The 17,976-nt window shown below is 40.6% G+C and overlaps 1 protein-coding gene and 1 long non-coding RNA gene across 2 annotated transcripts; one reads left to right on the forward strand and one right to left on the reverse strand.

Annotated features, from left to right (window-relative positions):
- Positions 1–6: 6 nt before the first annotated feature.
- Positions 7–11,646, reverse strand: DIO2 (deiodinase, iodothyronine, type II). The gene is given in 2 exon segments (XM_010844406.1): positions 7–3,268; positions 11,376–11,646. Coding segments are annotated over 2 exon segments (810 nt in total). The 5' UTR covers positions 11,598–11,646; the 3' UTR covers positions 7–2,680.
- On the forward strand, positions 11,272–17,403 carry LOC104991798. Its single transcript, XR_825639.1, has 2 exons — positions 11,272–11,613; positions 15,627–17,403. It is a non-coding gene; the product is annotated as an uncharacterized LOC104991798 (long non-coding RNA).
- Positions 17,404–17,976: the final 573 nt, after the last annotated feature.

Raw genomic sequence — 17,976 nt, forward strand, 5'->3', positions numbered from 1 at the left:
ATAAATTTATAAATTTTGCCTTGTGAGAACAGGAACAAAAATCCTTCAAAGGAACATACTTTATAAAAGATAAGATAGGTGGGGTATTGATTTCAGGGTATTGACAATACCTGTCAGTTTCAGGATATTGACAATCTAAGAATTTCTCTGAGCATACCAGCTAAACACTGATTCTCCTCTATCTCAAATAATGAGTTCTTATTAAGTTCCTTATAAGATACACCACAGGAAATCACAAAAGTTCATGTTGAGATAAATAAGTTACGTAGTTATAGGCTTCTCCTAACTCTGATAACACCAAGCCATTTTACATACTGTAGGATTCCTGAGCTTTGTCAATTCACTTTCTCCATTGGCCCTCAACAGCCTTTCTTCCGGTAACTCTCCTGTGTTCCACTGAACATGTCTTTGTCCCTGATACTCAGCCTATACCTTTGTGTGTTTACTTCCCACTGCTTCCCGTCTCCACCAGCCTATCCTCAGGGAGAAGAACTGCATGCACACAACCTTCTCTTTCTTTAAAAATGTATCACAGCAGGGTAGTTTTCTCATCACCCTTTCCCCCAGACAACTGGCACTGCCTGCCTTAGCCACGTCTCATCCCCCCACCAGCTTCGCCAACATCCTGTTCCCTTATTGTACGTGTAGAACAAAGGGGAGGTTTACAGACAACAGCGTGAGTGTGCTGCCACCAACTTTTCTTTTTCTTCCCTAGGATACCACACAAATCACGACACTATTTTGAAGGTAAAAATCAAGGGGCTATGCCAATAAATCAAGGGGTTTAACAACTAAGGACTCAGAAATACTCTATTCTCAATGTGATTTTCCAGAAATTCATTAATGTCACATTTTCAAAATTTTTTTCTTTGTTGGTACATTTTGTAGAATTTAGAACAGTAAGAAGGTTAAATGTTGCAGTGAAAAATAATCAGTTTTTAAAATGGAGCTTTAATATCTAAACAATAAACGATACAGTGATATGACTATTATGTTGCTCCATTTAAAAAATAAAATGGTTTTTGGTTCTTGCACACTCAGTTCCCATTTTTTTTCTGATTTCAGGCAGTTAGTTCAGGAAGATATTTTCGATTTTAGATATCTTTTATATTACTTTTATGATTCAATTATTAATGGAATGGCCATAGGAACCTTTGATTGTACATATAAATATAACCATATACTATGATCTGATAACATCCTCAAATTTACAATAAAAATTTAATATACAAAATTGGTTGATCTTTTTTGGAAGTTAGGACATTAGTTAATACTTATATTACTTATAAGTAGAACTATATCTTCATTTTAAAGAGAAATATGGAATATATATTTAAATAGCATTATAAAAATGTACTACAGAAGTCTTAGATGACTCTACCTCATCTAAGAGGAACAAAGGAAAACCCAAGTCCAAATTAAATATGAATGGGAATTCCATCCTACCAAACTCCATGATCCTGAGGATTTCATCAGTAGCAAAGCCTCCAAAATCGCTGATGGGAATTGTCTCACACTTTCTTGTCCTCTATTTGGCTCTATATTGCTGAGCTCGTCATTCAGAGAACACTGCCATAGAGGCCCAGACCAAGAAGCAATGGGACCACAGTACAAGTGTAGGCATGCAGAGGGGGACCCTGGCCCCACTGGGCCCACTGGTGTTACCTTTCATCAGCATCGCGAGGTACAATCACCTGCTGAACACGTAAACACCACAAACATGTTTCAAAAAGTAATACAAATATTAAAATGCATTTTTTTCCCTCTCAATCCCCCTTTCTCTTCAATCCAGGAATATATGACAAATACATAGATCTCATATGTATATTCTCTATGCTATCTTAGTGGAGCTTCTTTTTCTAGCTTTGCATATGTTTCCATGTTTCTGTGACTGACAAATTAGTACCACTCTCTACAGTTTCAAGGTGAAGCTCTCTGAAACCTCCTAATCTTTCTGCCTCATTTTCCTAGCTTGTCGATTTGATTTGCTTCTAGTACTTTCTCCACCTGTGTAGAAAGTAACCATCAGATATCAGATGACCATTCTAACCCTCCAGTAGGTATCATTCTTGATATCTGCAAATATACCTGCGAGTTCTGGGACATTCAGACTGGCACAGAGCAGTACATGGCTAGAAACTAGAAGGTCAGAAACTTCTGTAACATGTTAAACAATAAGGTCCTAACCACATGGCCTGGACTTGAAGACTCATTCTCAGTAAAGATTTGGCAAATATCCAGCTGGGCTCTATCCATACCGAATAAAGCCCAGGTAATACCCTTTACACTAACAAGGATGGTGGCTTCCCTAACATAGCAGTCATTCCCATAGTCTTTTCTTCAGGTCCCAGGGCAGGCATCAGCTGTATCACTTCTTTTATGAGGGCAGAAATGAACACATGCTGAAACAAGTTTTCTTCTTTTCCATCTTGGGATCTTTTCATTCTGGGCTTTTCACCAGGAAGAGAAGAGATAGGGCTACTATTTAGCCAAAAGCCATTTAAGTGGTCAAAGTAGTATCCAGATGTTAGAGGTTTATGTTCTTCTGACACGTAAATTCCCGTCTTTCAGTGAGAAAATGGGACTCAGTTGAAATAGTGGATTGAATTCTTAGTTTCCTTGTCTTTACATAAATTAAAAAAAAAAAAAAAAGCTCTGTTACAATCATACTTTTAACCAGCTAATCTAGCTTTCATCTCTTGCTGAAATTCTTCTCCAGCCAACGCCGGACTTCTTGCAGGTTGTAAAAGAAGGGGCCCTTTCCTCCCAGATAAGCAATTTTCTGTCTCTGCACGATGCACACACGTTCAAAGGCTACCCCATAAGCAACGTTGGCATTATTGTCCATGCGGTCAGCCACAACTCGGCACTGGGGCGGCAAGGAGAAACGCTCCAGGAGCTGGTGGGCTGCTGCGCATCGGTCTTCCTGGTTCCGGTGCTTCTTCACCTCGAAAAACAAAGAAGAATCCCCAGGCACTGCCCAACCATCTGAAGGATGAGCCTCATCAATGTAGACCAACAGGAAGTCAGCCACGGATGAGAACTCTTCCACCAGTTTGCTGAAGGCTGGCAGCTGGTTTGTGAAAGGAGGTCAAGTGGCCGAGCCGAAGTTGACCACCAGTGGGCGCTCAGGGCTGGCAAAGTCCAGAAGGTGGCATTCAGTTCCATCCACTGTTTTCTCCTGGGCACCATTTCCACTGGTGTCACCTCCTTCCGGACTGGAGACATGCACCACGCTGGAATTGGGGGCATCTTCACCCAGTTTCACCTGGTGATGGAAAACGAAAGAGAGAGGCAAGACCACATGAAGCACGCACTCACTTCAGTTCACTCTGTACAGAAACGATTGGCTCTAATAAAATGCGGCATTTCCTTCGGAGGATATGGTAAACACATATTGACTTGAGTAAAGACCCATCATGGCAGGTAAGGTAATGAATGGCCCTAAAGAGAATAAAAGTCTTTTTCATTCTGTCTAGTCACTAAAGGCAATTCTTCTCATCTGGTACTGCAGTTAACTGTCTTCATAATTAAGTTGAGGCTAATGTTCTTTACTGTGCTTACTCTGTGTCAGTGCTTAGCTCACAATATATAACAAATGATTAATGGGTTTCATTTTAGAAGTGAAAAGTGAATGGTCTACTTTAAAATAAATGATCAGAGTTGTGGGACATGGCACCTCTTTCTGAATTCCCACTTCTGAATTCTAAAGTACTCAGGAAAGTCCTTTATAGTCTTGCCTAAAAGTCATTTAATCTGAACCAATGGACAAGGATGCCTATGGTCTCTATTTCTACCCAGAATGCAAAAACCTGGGGTCTGCCATTTATAAGAAGAGCTACTCCCACTTAATCTCTCAAGAGCTGCAACTATCCCATCTGTAAAATGGTCATTTATAATGTCCATCTTCCTCGTATGTTTATGGAAGGATGACACAGGGAAAAGAGCTCTGTACACTATAAATCATTGTGGGAGCGTAAGTTGCCATTATAGATGCCATGCAAACATGTGAAACTGAATACCATTTTTCTGAGTAATTCTATGTTGTAATATAATTATTCTTAGAAGTGATTCGAGCTTTCTTTGGTATGACATCCTTTCTGGAGGTTTCTATAGCTACTGCATACTTTAGGGTTCTTTTGACTAGAACCTCGCCATTTCCATTAAACAAACAAATGAATGGAAACACACTTTTATCTTTTGTAGAATCGGACTTTTAATTTCTCATATTTCATGCGTGTTTTAGTTTGTTTCACCTTTTTATCTCAGAAGTCACAAGCCATTTACTCTCCTACCACACATTTTATTAACAAATCCCACTGGATTTAGAATGCTCAGGCAGAAGAGGTGTAGTGCGAAACTCTTCTAGGTGCTCCCTTTGCATGTGGTTTAAATCGCTGAACACAGACTGAAAGAAAGTTTGCTGGCCTTTGAATCTGTAAATTGATAATAAAAAGCAGGCAACGTAAAAGAGCCAATTACTTCAGTTTGAATTAACAGAATTGGATCTTCCCCTAGAATGGTTTAATCAAAGCCAATAACACTGGGGACAACTTACAGCAGTATAAGTGATTTTTATACACTGTCCTTAATATTACAAAACACTTCCAACTGGATTCATTTTCCCCCTCATATAAATACCACCGCATGTAACATTGATGTTAATTGAAGTCACTTACAAGCGAATTGTTAAAAACTCAACAATTTAAACCGATATAAAACACTCAAGGGGTTTCATGGAGAAGCTTCTACCTCATGTTAATACATAACTTGTTTTAACTGCAGAAGAAGTAGTCAAGAAATCCTTTATCTCCCTTGTGAAAAATCCTAGCAGGGCAGGTTTAAAACAAGGACTATAAGCTTTCTAAAATAAATGTTAAAACAATAATCTTCTTTCTTAGAAAAGGAAGGTGGTGTTGTGATTTAAATAAGTACATTTGTTTTCAATCACTGTCAGGAAAAAAGTTATTTTCTTTATATTAATTTTCTTGGTTAATTTGTAAGTGGAACTAGGTGAAGAAACCTAGTAAACCACTTTGAGCTGGACTGTTTTATATGAGCTACATTCATCTCTTGAAATTTTAAAATGTACTTAAAATGCAAAGATATACATCCTAAAGGTATTATAAGCTTTTTAATCTATGGGTTATTTTTGTACTTCTTTGTAGATTTAGATAAAAGGTAGCATTACCATCACCTTCTCATTATATCTTCCCCATTTAAAAAAACCAATAATGATTCTAGGATGACTGCTTCTAACACTATTGTCGTGCTGTGTTTTTCAACATGCTGTGATACGAAGATCTGAATGCATTCAGACCAGTCTGAGGAACCCATACACAGGAGAAGAATCATCTCTGGCCTGCAGACTTGTAGGTTCCTGGTAGGCTGAAAACACCCACCTGCATTTTGGAGTCATTTCTAAGAATGGAACAGTTGTGTTGGCCTTGTGACATGGGCCTCTGATGCCCCTGACTCTCGCCCAAGCCGAACTGTTGATCCTTGCATTATGCCTGATTCTTCAACTGAGTAATCTAATCTGCCTTCAGTCGTAGGTGACTCTCTTGTTACCTGTAATTAGTTTTCTTGGAATGTTAAAGCACCTTCTCCTTCTTTAGTGACAATGTATAGTTCAGCCACATAATTTTCTCAAAATACAAACATGTTAGTTCAACTTAGAAAACTTAGAACAAGTACAACACCTCTACTTTAAAATATTAGGATAAGCTACCAAATATATCATGTTCTTTAGTATGTGTGTTTGGTGGGGGAGTGGGCAGAGGTTGGCATTTTGTTAAGCTGGAGAACAATGGATATGAATGCTTGGAATTTTTGGTTGAATAAAGTTTTGAATGGATGGTAGCTGTTATCATCTTAGCTGGAGATCAGCAAAGCATTTTACATTAATAATAACCTTGACCTACAGTGAACATCAGCACATTGGAGTGATGGAAGACCTCACCAAGGCAGATGACTTCAAAGGGTGAAGCCCCTGGAAGCCCCTGTAGAGCACCGCCACAGTCCACACCCAGTCCTGTTGTTCTGTTCTTGATCATCTCTGCTGTTCAGTGCATAAAATGAGAGTAGCCAATCCTCTTTATTTTGTAAAGGAGCCATAGGACTTGACTGCAGATTAGAATGCCATAAAAAAAATTATACTTTTGTTCATGAGGGTGATTAGGTAAGAGAAAATGCATAGGTATGCACAATGCTATTACTACAAATAGGAGGGAAAAACGCACACCCATGATTTGAAGGTCCAGACATGAGTAGACCAGTAGTCTGCTTTTATAAATGTCATATTCTAATCATTCAATTTATCTATTTTTTGCTAAAAACTGCTGATATGGGATAATTTAGCAACAATAAAGGGAAAAGCTTTTTATAAAATGAAAGTCTGCTTTAAACTGAAAAAAAAAAACATCTTTTAGAAGGATATTATTGTTCATTTCTCACCTTCCTATTTGGTCATCAAGAAAATTAAGTTTGTATTATGACCAAAGTTTCAAAGGGTGAATTTCTTAGTTTACTCTGCTTCACACCTTGCTGAGGTAGAATGGGAGAATCATCGCTGTCTTCCACAATGGAAGAGTCTTTCCCCAGGAGCAAAGCATTCCTTGAAAGAAAGCCAAAATGATGAAGAAAATAAAGTTGGTCCATAGTAACATTTAGGCTGCAGGAAAGAAGCTTGACAAAAACCAGTTATCCCCTGGTACTCCCAAGCCCTGTTTGAATTTCCCACAGTGGCACAGAAAGTCTCCTGGCCACAAGTTACCTATCATCTTCATTTCTCCTTCTTAGAGGGTTTGTGTTTGGTTTTTGTCCTTAATGAGACATATTTGCCAAAGAGGCATTCAAAAGGCATTTTTTACTCTTGCGGAAGAGTAATTAGGTCGGTACCTCTTTCCCTGCCAGCATTAGCCGCTCTAAAGAGAACCCTGCCCAGTATTTAATGCCCAAACACAAGAAGCATCATTTCCACTAATTGGTCTTGAAGTTCCGATGTTCCCAAAGGGTCCCTTTATTTTGCAAGGATCAGAAAGGACATACGTAAAATGTAATATCGTCATCACTGACTTTTACCTCTCTCATCTGCTCTATTACATCTGTCCTTTCTTCTGTTTTTTAAAATCAACATCAACACAACACCAACAAGGGAGGGAAATAAAGGGTTTGCATTTTTATAACAGAAGACATCTCTGGGCCAAGCTCAAATGTTGTCATAGCCGTATTTATAAATATGAACAATATGGTGTATATTTGATTCCCTTGATGATAGGATCCCTTTTGCGGACAGTTTTCAGTGCATGAGGAAAAGGATAATGCTGCTTTAGCATGTGGACTGTGAAATGCAGGGCAAGGGAAAAAAAAAAGAAAGAACCATTCATCAAGGAGAAGCTGGAAATAGAGCATATACTACTAACCTTGTTTTTCTTCCTTTTCCACAGCCTGAGAAAGGCCTCTGGACAAAATATCACCTAATCTCATGATAGAAAGCAAAGCAAGTGATAAAAATCGGGGTAGGTATGTGGCAGAATTCTTTTTACACCTCCTTCTTGTTCTCCAAAGCCCTGGAAATTTCAAATTCTTTGACACAATGACCAGGCTACATCAATGTCCTTACAGACGTGGCCAAACAATTATTAAGCAGCATTTTAACCATTTATATTCAAATCAGCCAAACAAATCAGAGGATCAGCTACCTACTCTTTCCTCTGAGTTCAATTCCCTGTTTGGCCATTCTCTTTTTGATTTGTAACTTGAAAACACAGCTCGAAGCTCTATCATTTCCCAGTGTTTTATCCAAGTGATGAACAAACTCTGGCGGGAGCCTGCCTTGTGTTCTTTGGGGAGTGTTTCTTTCTTAGAAGAGCCATTTTCCATCATAGAGTGTCAAAAGGCTGAGGGGAGTGAAGAGGGGGAGGAGAATGTTAAAGAGACCCTTTCAAAACCAAAATTATATGTTCAAATGAATATGTTTTCTGTGCCACAGCAGTATTGCCCATGTAGGAGCTAAAGTGCTTGTCAGCATCTATACTGTGTGTTTATTTTACACTTCATTTAGGTAGGAGCCAGCCTCCCAGACAGAGCAGTCTGCTTACTGGTTGTATTTTTGAGTCTTTGAGTACCAGTACAAAGATGCAGTGTTAGACGCAGTGACACTGACTAGGGAAAACTTAAATAACAAACATCTATTATACACCTCAATCTCTCAACAAAATCCATTAGACTTCCTTTTTTCATCAAAATCATGCTTGGGACTCCCTCTAATCAAACCCAAATTATCTTTACAGGCTTCCCTAGAAAGTTCATTTTAAGTCCCATGCAACATTTTAACGAAGAAGGGTTTTCTGTTTTATTTTGTCCCAAGTTTTTTGGTTTTTTTTTCATTTCTTTGTTGCCTCCTGCAGAAGCCAAACACAGGGATAACATTTTTACCACACTTTCTCTAAATAGCTTCTCAAGTATCTGCCATTCGACAACCAGGAGAGTTAGAAACGGCCTGCCTCCTTGGATGGTATGTGCACACTCGACATCCCGGAACACTCTGCTTCTGGGGGTGGCGGCCTCAAGTCAGGATTGTGAAACAGGGCGACACCAAACAGAGACTCCTCCAGTGAGTCTCTAGACATGGCTACACCCAACGGCAGTGGCACAGATGACAGCAGCATTCAGGGAAGTGATTCAACCCGTTTTCGAGGTTCTGAGTGACCCCGAATCGCCACCACCACCCTTTCTACACTTGGAGATGGAAGAAGACCTAAATTCAGCGCAAGCTGCGTTTACCATGTTTCCAGTCATCACACACCCAGTCCAGTCCTATCTCTGGATATATGAGTTCTTGGGTTGCTTCTTCTCATGGCAGCATTTACGTAAGTCATGAAAAACGAACAGCATGACATCAGTCATGAATTTGGTCACTAATCAGTAGGCAGAAAGAGTACAGAAGAAGAACACACAAACCATGTGCAAAGAAGAAAACAGATCACTCAAGCTTCTCAATCCCTTGGAGGAGGGACAACAAAACATTGCAACACAATGAAACCCTATACATTGGTGAAAAAATAAATAAGTGATCAAGGTTATTAAAGAGGCATGTGTTTCCTTTTCTCTTTTTACTTCAGTAAGCTGCTTGATAGGAGAAACAGCCTCACTTAACATGGGTGGGTACCATTACCCCCTCCATATTTTGTGTGAGGGTATCTATGAATACAGGTAAAATTCTCCAAAGCAGTGGTTTTTCCTGTATGGCAAAAGTCAATGACTTTCAAAACAGGAAGAGTTTAATAGAGATCAAATAACTGACATTGCTATGATATCTCCTAACACCTAGGAAAAACAGATACAGGTGAAAGAACTTCCTAAGTCATAATACACCTAACATACTTGTGTAAGCCCCACTCTCCTCTAAATTCTCTACCCCTCAAAATGAAACATAAACATTCAGTATATACATGCATGCAAATGAAGCGATCGTCTCAATATCTCCTTCCCACATCACCCATTCAGCCCATGTACATAATATAAAATGAGTTTTTGGTGTTAGAACTTTGAGTAGCACTTAATATTATTATAAAGAAAATTTCACTTACTAACAAGAGCTCTTAACTATTTTCCGATCTTCAGGACAACGAATACAAACCTTCTGCAGGTTAGTGCCAATAACAAAGACAAGTATCATACTAAAACTTCCCTAGTTCACCAGGAATATTTTCTTCTTAAACATTTGTTTAATTTTCAGTGGAAGGATCCCACTCTGGATTCCTTGTTACTAGAAATGATTTCTTATCCTTTGCTGGTGCATAGATATTTTTTAATGTTTATTTTATATTGGAGTATAGTTAACAATGTTCTGCTAGTTTCAGGTATACAGCAAAGTGATTCAGTTATACATATAGACATACCTATTCTTTTTCCAATTATTCTCCCACTTAGGTTATTACAGAGTATTGAGCAGAGTTCCCTGTTCTATATTATAGGTCCTTTTTGATGATCTGTTTTATATAGAGCAGTGTGAACATGTGAATCCCAAACTCTCAATCTATCTTTCCCCCCAACCATTCCCCCCTGGTTACCATAAGTTCATTCTCTAGATTTATTTTTCTAGTGTTTATTTATAGAGGACTCGTTCTCTTCTTCCTCTTATTCTAGTTTTCCAGCTGTTTCTGAGGCTCTGCCTGCCTATAATACATCACTCACTAGCTCCCACCTTTCTCTTAAACCCCCTTCCCCAGCATCTCGGGCAAGGTGCCTCAATACTGTTGAGGGAAATCAAGGATGTCTGCTTTGACAGTAGCTTTTATGGGATGAGTCAATTCTTCCTAAGCTCAGGGACCTTCAGGAGTCACACGGGCGTAGGGGAGGGAGCAAACTGACAAAGGACCCGGTGCCCTTTCTTCTCTGCCCCTTAAGATCTGACCCAAGGATGCCCCACCACCTCGAAGCAGCATTCTTCACTTCGAAACAAAACCTTTCTGGGTTTGAGAGGGCAGCCCCGGGGACATGGCTTCAGCAGGTAAGTGAAGCCACTGCTTCAGGGTTCTAGGCACGAGTTATAACAGCTTTGAGACTGTCGTGAACCCTAGACTTATCTGCTCGGTCTAAAGGCAACCTGCATAAGTTTTGAGAAACAAAGCAAATGTGGTTTCTCAAACAAAGTCTGGATCGTTGACAGCTTGTTCTCAGACCTTTCCTTTTCAAACAGATACCGAGTAACTCCAGACTCGGTGCCGGATAACTGCTTCAAAAGGCTGAAATCCAGATCAAGGCAGGAGTTGACGGGGCACACAGACTTGCTCCCATTAACTCTTATTTCTACCAGGAATGAAGCCACGACCAGCTGAATCACATCCACTCTGTTATTTCCTTAAATCTTTTTAGCTCTCTGAGAGTCCTGTGTGGTGTTGACTTTCTTCCCCCCTGCTTTTTAGTGCCCACCCATTAAACAGTCTTTCCTAAAGTCTCATGCAGCCTCTCATCAAGCAAAACATCAAAACTGCCAGTTCATGATGAGAGCAGAATAAAGGCAGGGTCTGCCCTCCCCGGACACCTTTCTGACGTTTCCCAACATTATTCTACAGACACGAATACCCTCTGCTCCCAAGTCACAGCAAGCCACTCCTGACTCTTCTTAGAAAGGCTCCTTCTGAAGTCACATAGAGTCACTGGGACTCAGTAATACCTGTCATCCCCAAATCTCAGGTGCGTCATCGTGGGACAGGTGTAGAGAGTAAACACCCGAGCATCACCTTACGGCCTCCAGACAGAGCTCCAGAGCGCTCACCCCTCAGCTGCTGCAGGCATCCGGTCCCCTCCAGCATCTCCGCCTCCCGCCCCTGACAGCCCTGCGGAGAAGCCCCTGGGGCACAGCTCACCTGTTTGTAGGCGTCGAGGAGGAAGCTTTTCCAGATGCAGCGCATTCCTTCTGAGGTCAGCATGCGCCTCCACTGCCCGCGAGTGGACTTGGAGCGGCTCAGCAGCAGCACCACGTGCTTGAGGAGAATGACCGAGTCATAGAGCGCCAGGAAGAGGCAGTTGGAGAAAAAAACTGGCAGAATCTGCAGTGTGATCAGCAAGTCTACGCTGAGGATGCCCATCTTCTCTGCCTCCCGGGTCAGTTCCCTTGTGCGCTCTGGTTCCCCTTCACCCTCTTATTTAAAAGGGGGTGGGGGTAGTGATGGAGAGAGGTGGGGGGAGGTGAAGGGGGAGGTCGGGGGTGGGGGATAGGGGGAGAGAAGGAGAAAAACTAAATTAAAAAAGAAGCCAAGTTGTCTCCTTTTTCAAAGAAGCAGAAATGGCAAGACCAAGTTCCAGTCTCTCCAGCCCAGCAGTTGGAGTGTGCCCATCAATTCATTCAATTCGGAGCTGCTGCTTTTTTTTTTTTTTCAGGATTTAAGATGTTAAAACAAAAACAAAAACAAAAAAACTGGCGTACCCGTCCCTAATCCAGTTACCCCTCTCAGAGTCGGTTAAAGACAGGCAGTTCTACTTTCATTTCTAAGCACCTATGAGACTGTGGCAGAGATTGCAAAATTTTCTGTAGCTTTTCATTGTCTCTGTGTTCAGAAATGTAGCCCGTTTCTTTCTAGAATTGCCAGAGTTTTGAAAATGTGCTTGTAGGGTAGTTTTTTCCCCTCTTTACTCCGTTTACACACACTTTCTGTTCTTCTCCAGCCTGTCTCACTCTCTCCTTTCCCCAGGAGCGTCTGACTCCTCTTTCCCTGACTGCCTCTGGCTTCTCCTTCCTGCTCTGTCTGTGGTGCAAAGTGCCTCTCTCTGCAGCCCAGTGAGTCTCCCTGAAGCCTTTTATACATTCCCTGGCTAATTGCTGCAATAGAGAAATGAAAGCCTAATCTTGGTAAAGATCTTGACGTCATTGAGAAAGAGGGCTTTACTTTGGCCAGGACTGCAGTGAATAGAAAAGCAAAACTCGACAAGTTTTTTTTTTTTTTTTTTAGAAGAGGGGGGGTGGCAGAGGGACAGTGGAATTTTGCTTTGTGATTTAAAGAGAGAGGAAAAAATTAATACCTTTGAGGGTTTTCAGGAAATGCTCCCAAACTTTGGGAAAAGTTATTTAATATAGCATGTGGGTTGATGGGGAAACTCTCCTCCGATTATTATTATTGTTCTTGTTTATTTATAAGGAGTTTGGGAAAGAAAGGTTCCTGGAAGGCAGGTAGAAAAGAGGAAGAGTGATCAGACATGATCTCTGTTCTCTTTCTTGGAAGATGTGAATGCTTACCTTCTGTCTTTATGTCTACATCCTACAACTATCTCCCGTCAGATTTGTGACCTAGGTTCTTTAAATATTTTTGAGTCATGATCTTATTTAAGAAAATCCAAACTGTGAGGTGGAAAACTTTTAAACTCTTTGAAAACCATCACAGCACTTCTTTAAAGCTTCTTGTAGAAAATTAGTGCAAATTTTCTTTTCAGTTTTACTGAAGTTTCCAATGCAAAAAAAAAAAAAAAAGAAAGAAAGAAACAAGAAAATCTTCCACCCATGAAAGTAGCTAGGTGACCAGACTTCCTTTCCATTCCATTTTGCCTAGATGCAGATTAAATAAAACTTTTATCTAATGGCATTAAGATGCCATCAGAGTAAGAAATACATTCTTTATAAGAGAGCTCTTTAAATTCTGAAATTGCCCTGTTTCTGTTAGCATAGCCCCTAAGAAACATGATACTTTGGGGAATCTTCCTTTTTGCTTGAAAAAATTTTAAGAAAATTTGTAGGTTGTTAAGAGCAGACTTTGAATTGTCTCAAGTCACACTGACCACACTCAGTGCTTGCTTTGCCCATTGCTTTCTGAACAGACAGGTACTTAGTCAGACAATGCTTTGGCAGAATGCCATGACCTCCATCTCATTCTAATTTTCTTTCCTCACTTACCTAACAGATCACCTCTAGGAATTATATTTTCTTGGAAAAAGGAATGGCAAGTACAGACATTGGGGTGGGGATATAGAATGGTAGTTGAAAATTAATTTTCTGACTTCTCCATGTTCAAGGAGCTCTCCTTACGCATGAGTTAAGCAGTGGGTGCAAATACGAGGTCCATTTCTCTGTATTGTCCCTGTCGGTAAAATCTGCAAGATTATGGAACTCATTTAAAAGCCTAGGGCAGGGGTCATTAATTAGTGGACCCGTGGGCCAAATTCAGCATGCATATGCACTTTATCTGGTTGGCATAGTGCTTTTTGGCTTTAAGAAAATAATTGAATGAGAGTGCCTGTAGGTTCTGAGAGACCAGAGTTTTCTGTCTGTTTTGGTCATTGGTATCTCCTAGCAGTTGGAACCATGCCTGGCACACAGTAAGTTCAAGGAAGGAGTCTTGAATGGACAGATGGGCTGGGCATACATTGCTCCACACTAGGGGGCACCATCCACATACAATATGCTGACGCTCACTGGGGTGCTCCAAAACTTTGTACAACCTGGTGGACTTGGGGGTGGTCCTCCCCACTGGCACAACCCTCACCACTCCCTATTGTCCTAAAAACCTGATTCCTTCATTTTTATCATCACTTTAGCCCATGGCAAGTTTTGGATTTGCGTCACATGGACTAAATTTTTAGAGAAGACGTCAAAGCTTAGAAAAATGAACAGAAGTCACATAGAAAAATATTTTTCCTATGACTAGCATACAGTGTTAGCAAAGGATATTATTTGTATACATAATATACATTCACTCCATTCCCTCAGTTTTCTCGACGCACTATGGAAGAAAAGAGGGGACAAAGAAAGGGAGGTGACAACATGGTGTTTTAACTGGTGTAGATGGGAAAACTATGGTGCCCAAAGTGCCAGCTAACAGTGACTGAAGGTGTGGACTCGGGAACACACACTGCCACACAGTGCCCAAGCCTGAAAAGTTCACCCCTTCTCAGACGTTCCTTTTGCTCTGTGTGAATTAAACCAGTGCTACTTTAATGTAGAGATATCTTGGTAGCTACGAGCCAATTCTCCTGCACTTGTCATTTGCTTTCAATGCGAGTTGTATGTTTGGAAATGGCAAGACAAGGAGGAGGTTTGGTAGAAAATCAGAAAAAAAAAAAAATGCCTTCTTTTAAAATGCAAAGTTCAAGGCACATGCAGACTACAAATGGTGAAAATCAGATTTTTTTTTCTTTTTTACATTCTTTATTTATGCTCTTTCCTATAAAATCAGAAGTGTTTGAGAGGGTTTTTTCCTTAAAAAATTAGAAGAACAAATTGGCAGAGAGTCAATCTGATCATGACATTTCTCAGATTTTTTCTATCACTTTCTCTAAATGAATGAATGAATAAATCACAAAACCAAGCACTGTTCTTTTTAGATGGTCTGTCTAATCTAGAAATTATATTTCTCCAAAGCTATTTCTCTTTTTATCATGATTCCTAATGGCTTATTCTAGTTATTAATATTTAGCACTTTGATCTTCAAGTAATTTTATATCCTTTAAGCGACAAAAACAACCCATAAAGTGACAGAGGATTTGTCCCAATGTGTAAATGAGAGAAAGTAGATCATCAAGGTTGTAGAGCCCCAGCTGGTATCGGGTATTTCCCCCAACTCTAAACCTCAATTCTTTTCCTGTGTGACTATTTTATTGATCCTGGTCATTACTCTGAAAATGAAAACCCTTGCCCAAAGTGGTTGTACTAGGTAATTTTACCTTCTGAATTACAAAGGATATCTGGGATTCAATATCTGCTTAATATTGCCCAACTCAAGCTCTTGGTTCCATTCGAAAAGCTTGGATATCTTCTTGATCACATAAGTATTCTTAGCCTTAGCGGTTCAGTGGTAAGGAATCCACCTGCCAAGGCAGGAGGTGTGGATTTGATCTTGGGTCAGGAAAATCCCCTGGAGAAGGAAATGGCAACCCACTCCAGTATTCTTGCCTGGAAAATTCCATAAACAGAGGAGCCTGCCAGGCTACAGTCCACGGGGTCACAGAGAGCCACACGACTGAGTGACTGAGCATACAATACAAGGTAATATGTGGTATGCTGGTTGAATTTCCCCATACAACGTTGTATACAGGTTTTAAATTCCAAAAGAGAGGTAGCTAGAGAAAGGTGATTTAGGCTTTTTAATAAGAGAATCACTATAAATTTTTTTTTTTTCCCCTTTTGATAGCTTGAGAGCAGCATGTACTACCATTCATTGCCTCCCTCTGGTTGGAAAAGCAAGCATCTGAGTTATAAGGCTTCCTTTGGTCTACTTTTTGACTCTTAAATTGAAATTAAGAGAATGAAGTTGGATAACCTAAAAGCAATTCCAGAGATTTCAAGGATGGAAGCTACCACTACTCTTTGTTGTCTGAAGATGCCAAAGGGCATTCAAGAATCTATGGAATTCATGCTGTGGATTTTCAAGCAGTCTCAGCTTCATAAAATTTTATTCCTTCTAACTCAAGTGATTTGCTGAAGTAAATTTTAAATGGAGATTAAATTTTACTTTCATAAAAAAAAAAAACTTGTCTAATCAATATATTATAAATCCAACAATGTCTGGTCAGGACAGGTTGCACTGATTTTGGTCTGGGAATATGATCGCCATACATACACCCACCTGCCAAGAGTGCATTTCAGAGAAGGAAATCACAAACATTGTTGTTATTTAGTTGCTAAGTCATGTACGACTCTTTGAGACGCCATGGATTGCAGCCTGCCAGGGTCCTCTGTCTATAAGATCTAGATTTCCCAGGCAAGAATACTGGAGTAAGGTGCCTTTTCCTCCTCCAGGGGATCTTCCTGACCCAGGGATCAAACCTGTGTCTCCTGCATTGGCAGGTGGATTTTTTTTTTAACTGCTAAGCCACCTGGGAAACCCAGCCACCACAACTTTCCATCCCTGGTGACTCCTGGTTGTGCTGAGAGGGAGTTATAATGAAGGGTTTATACCACAGTGACTGAATCAGTCAGAATTCCCCGTGGGCCCATCCATTCTACAAACAGTTGTGTTCCCTGCCTTGTGATGAAAGGGGAAGCTCAGTGGATAAACAGACACCCCAGAGTCAATTCTGACGCACTTGAACCAAGCAACTGAATGCTGGGGCCAAGAAGGGGCAGACACTGTGGGAGGGTGGTCTATCCCAGCAGCCCAGCCGTGTCTTAGGTCCCTTGGCAAACCCTGGCAGAGGGCACTGTCTGAGGTGTTAAGACATTCTCCCCTCAGGAACAGCTGCTGCTCTTTTTTTTCTTCCAGGCCACCTACTGGCAAAACCAAGAAGGAAAGGAAAAGGGAAAACACAGGAGGAGGGGAAAGCAGAAATGGAGAGAAGGAAGATGATGCTGGTGGAGAGGAGAAAGGAATGTAGAAAGGAGAAGACTCAATGAATTGCCCACGGAGGCTGCCACAAGAGAGCCCATTAATGCCTGTTGCGGTGATGCAGGAAGACAGACGACCAGAAACTAGACGGATGCCAGCGACTCAATTCACAGAGGCCACAGCTGTGAGGAGACGACGGCTTTCCTTGGCCGTTGACCTGGTCTAGACCCAAACCGATGGCCAGTCTGCACCCCTGGTGCTCAGACCTCTTTAGGTGCTCTGAGACTCTCTGAGTGTGAATTTTGAGACTCGTTTATTAACCTCTGGAGACACCAGGGTTGGATGGAGGGTTAGTGGAATAGATGAGAAGAAGAACACTCTGTGAAGTTACATGCAGCGAACTCCTTCAGGACAAAAAGCCCTCAGAAGGAACAAATTGAACTCATCTTTTCCCAAAATTTGATTCAGTGTCTTCATTCTCCCCAAATCCTTGACCCAAAGCAATAGACCAAAAGAAACAACGAAACAGCCAGAAGCAGTCATCATTTTTGGAACAACTTTTCTTCTCCTTTGTTTCATTCTACAGCTCATAGGAAACCACCAGATGATAATTAGGTTTTAAAATAAAATAAGTCATTCTCTATAAATGGTTTTATAGTAGCTCTTTTAAAAAAAAATCACATATACATCACCTCATTCATATGCTGAGTACATGAACACAGAGCTTGGCAAAAAATATTAAGACACATGCTGCTTCATGCCATTCCAGAGGTAATACTGTAGCTTGTTCCCACTGAGAGCAAAGGATGCCACACCTCCTCTCTCAAGATTCAGTAGGTACAAATGCACAGAGAAAATAAGATAGATATTCTATTTCAAGCTCAGTGAAAGTGGTGAAGCTAATAGAATTAACTGTAGCATGAAAAATCCATGTTTGATATGGGGATAAAATACCTGCAATGAGATTGATTGTACGATAAGATACGTCCCCAAGGGAGGTTATGAAAATATTATCAGTGGACCTCTTCTCGAGGTAGAGAGGGAGGCCAATGAGATAATCTCTCAAAACCCTTTTAAGCCTCTGGTGCTATTAAGATAATAGTTAAGAATAAGTTAATATATAACGCATACATAGAATAATCCAGCTGGGCTAATGGCAGAATACCATAATCATAAATTATCTCTTTGTCCATTTCCATTCTGAAGACTTATTTTT

This window comes from Bison bison, unplaced genomic scaffold (assembly GCF_000754665.1).
Source record: "Bison bison bison isolate TAMUID 2011002044 unplaced genomic scaffold, Bison_UMD1.0 scf7180017864201, whole genome shotgun sequence".
Lineage (NCBI taxonomy): Eukaryota > Metazoa > Chordata > Mammalia > Artiodactyla > Bovidae > Bison > Bison bison.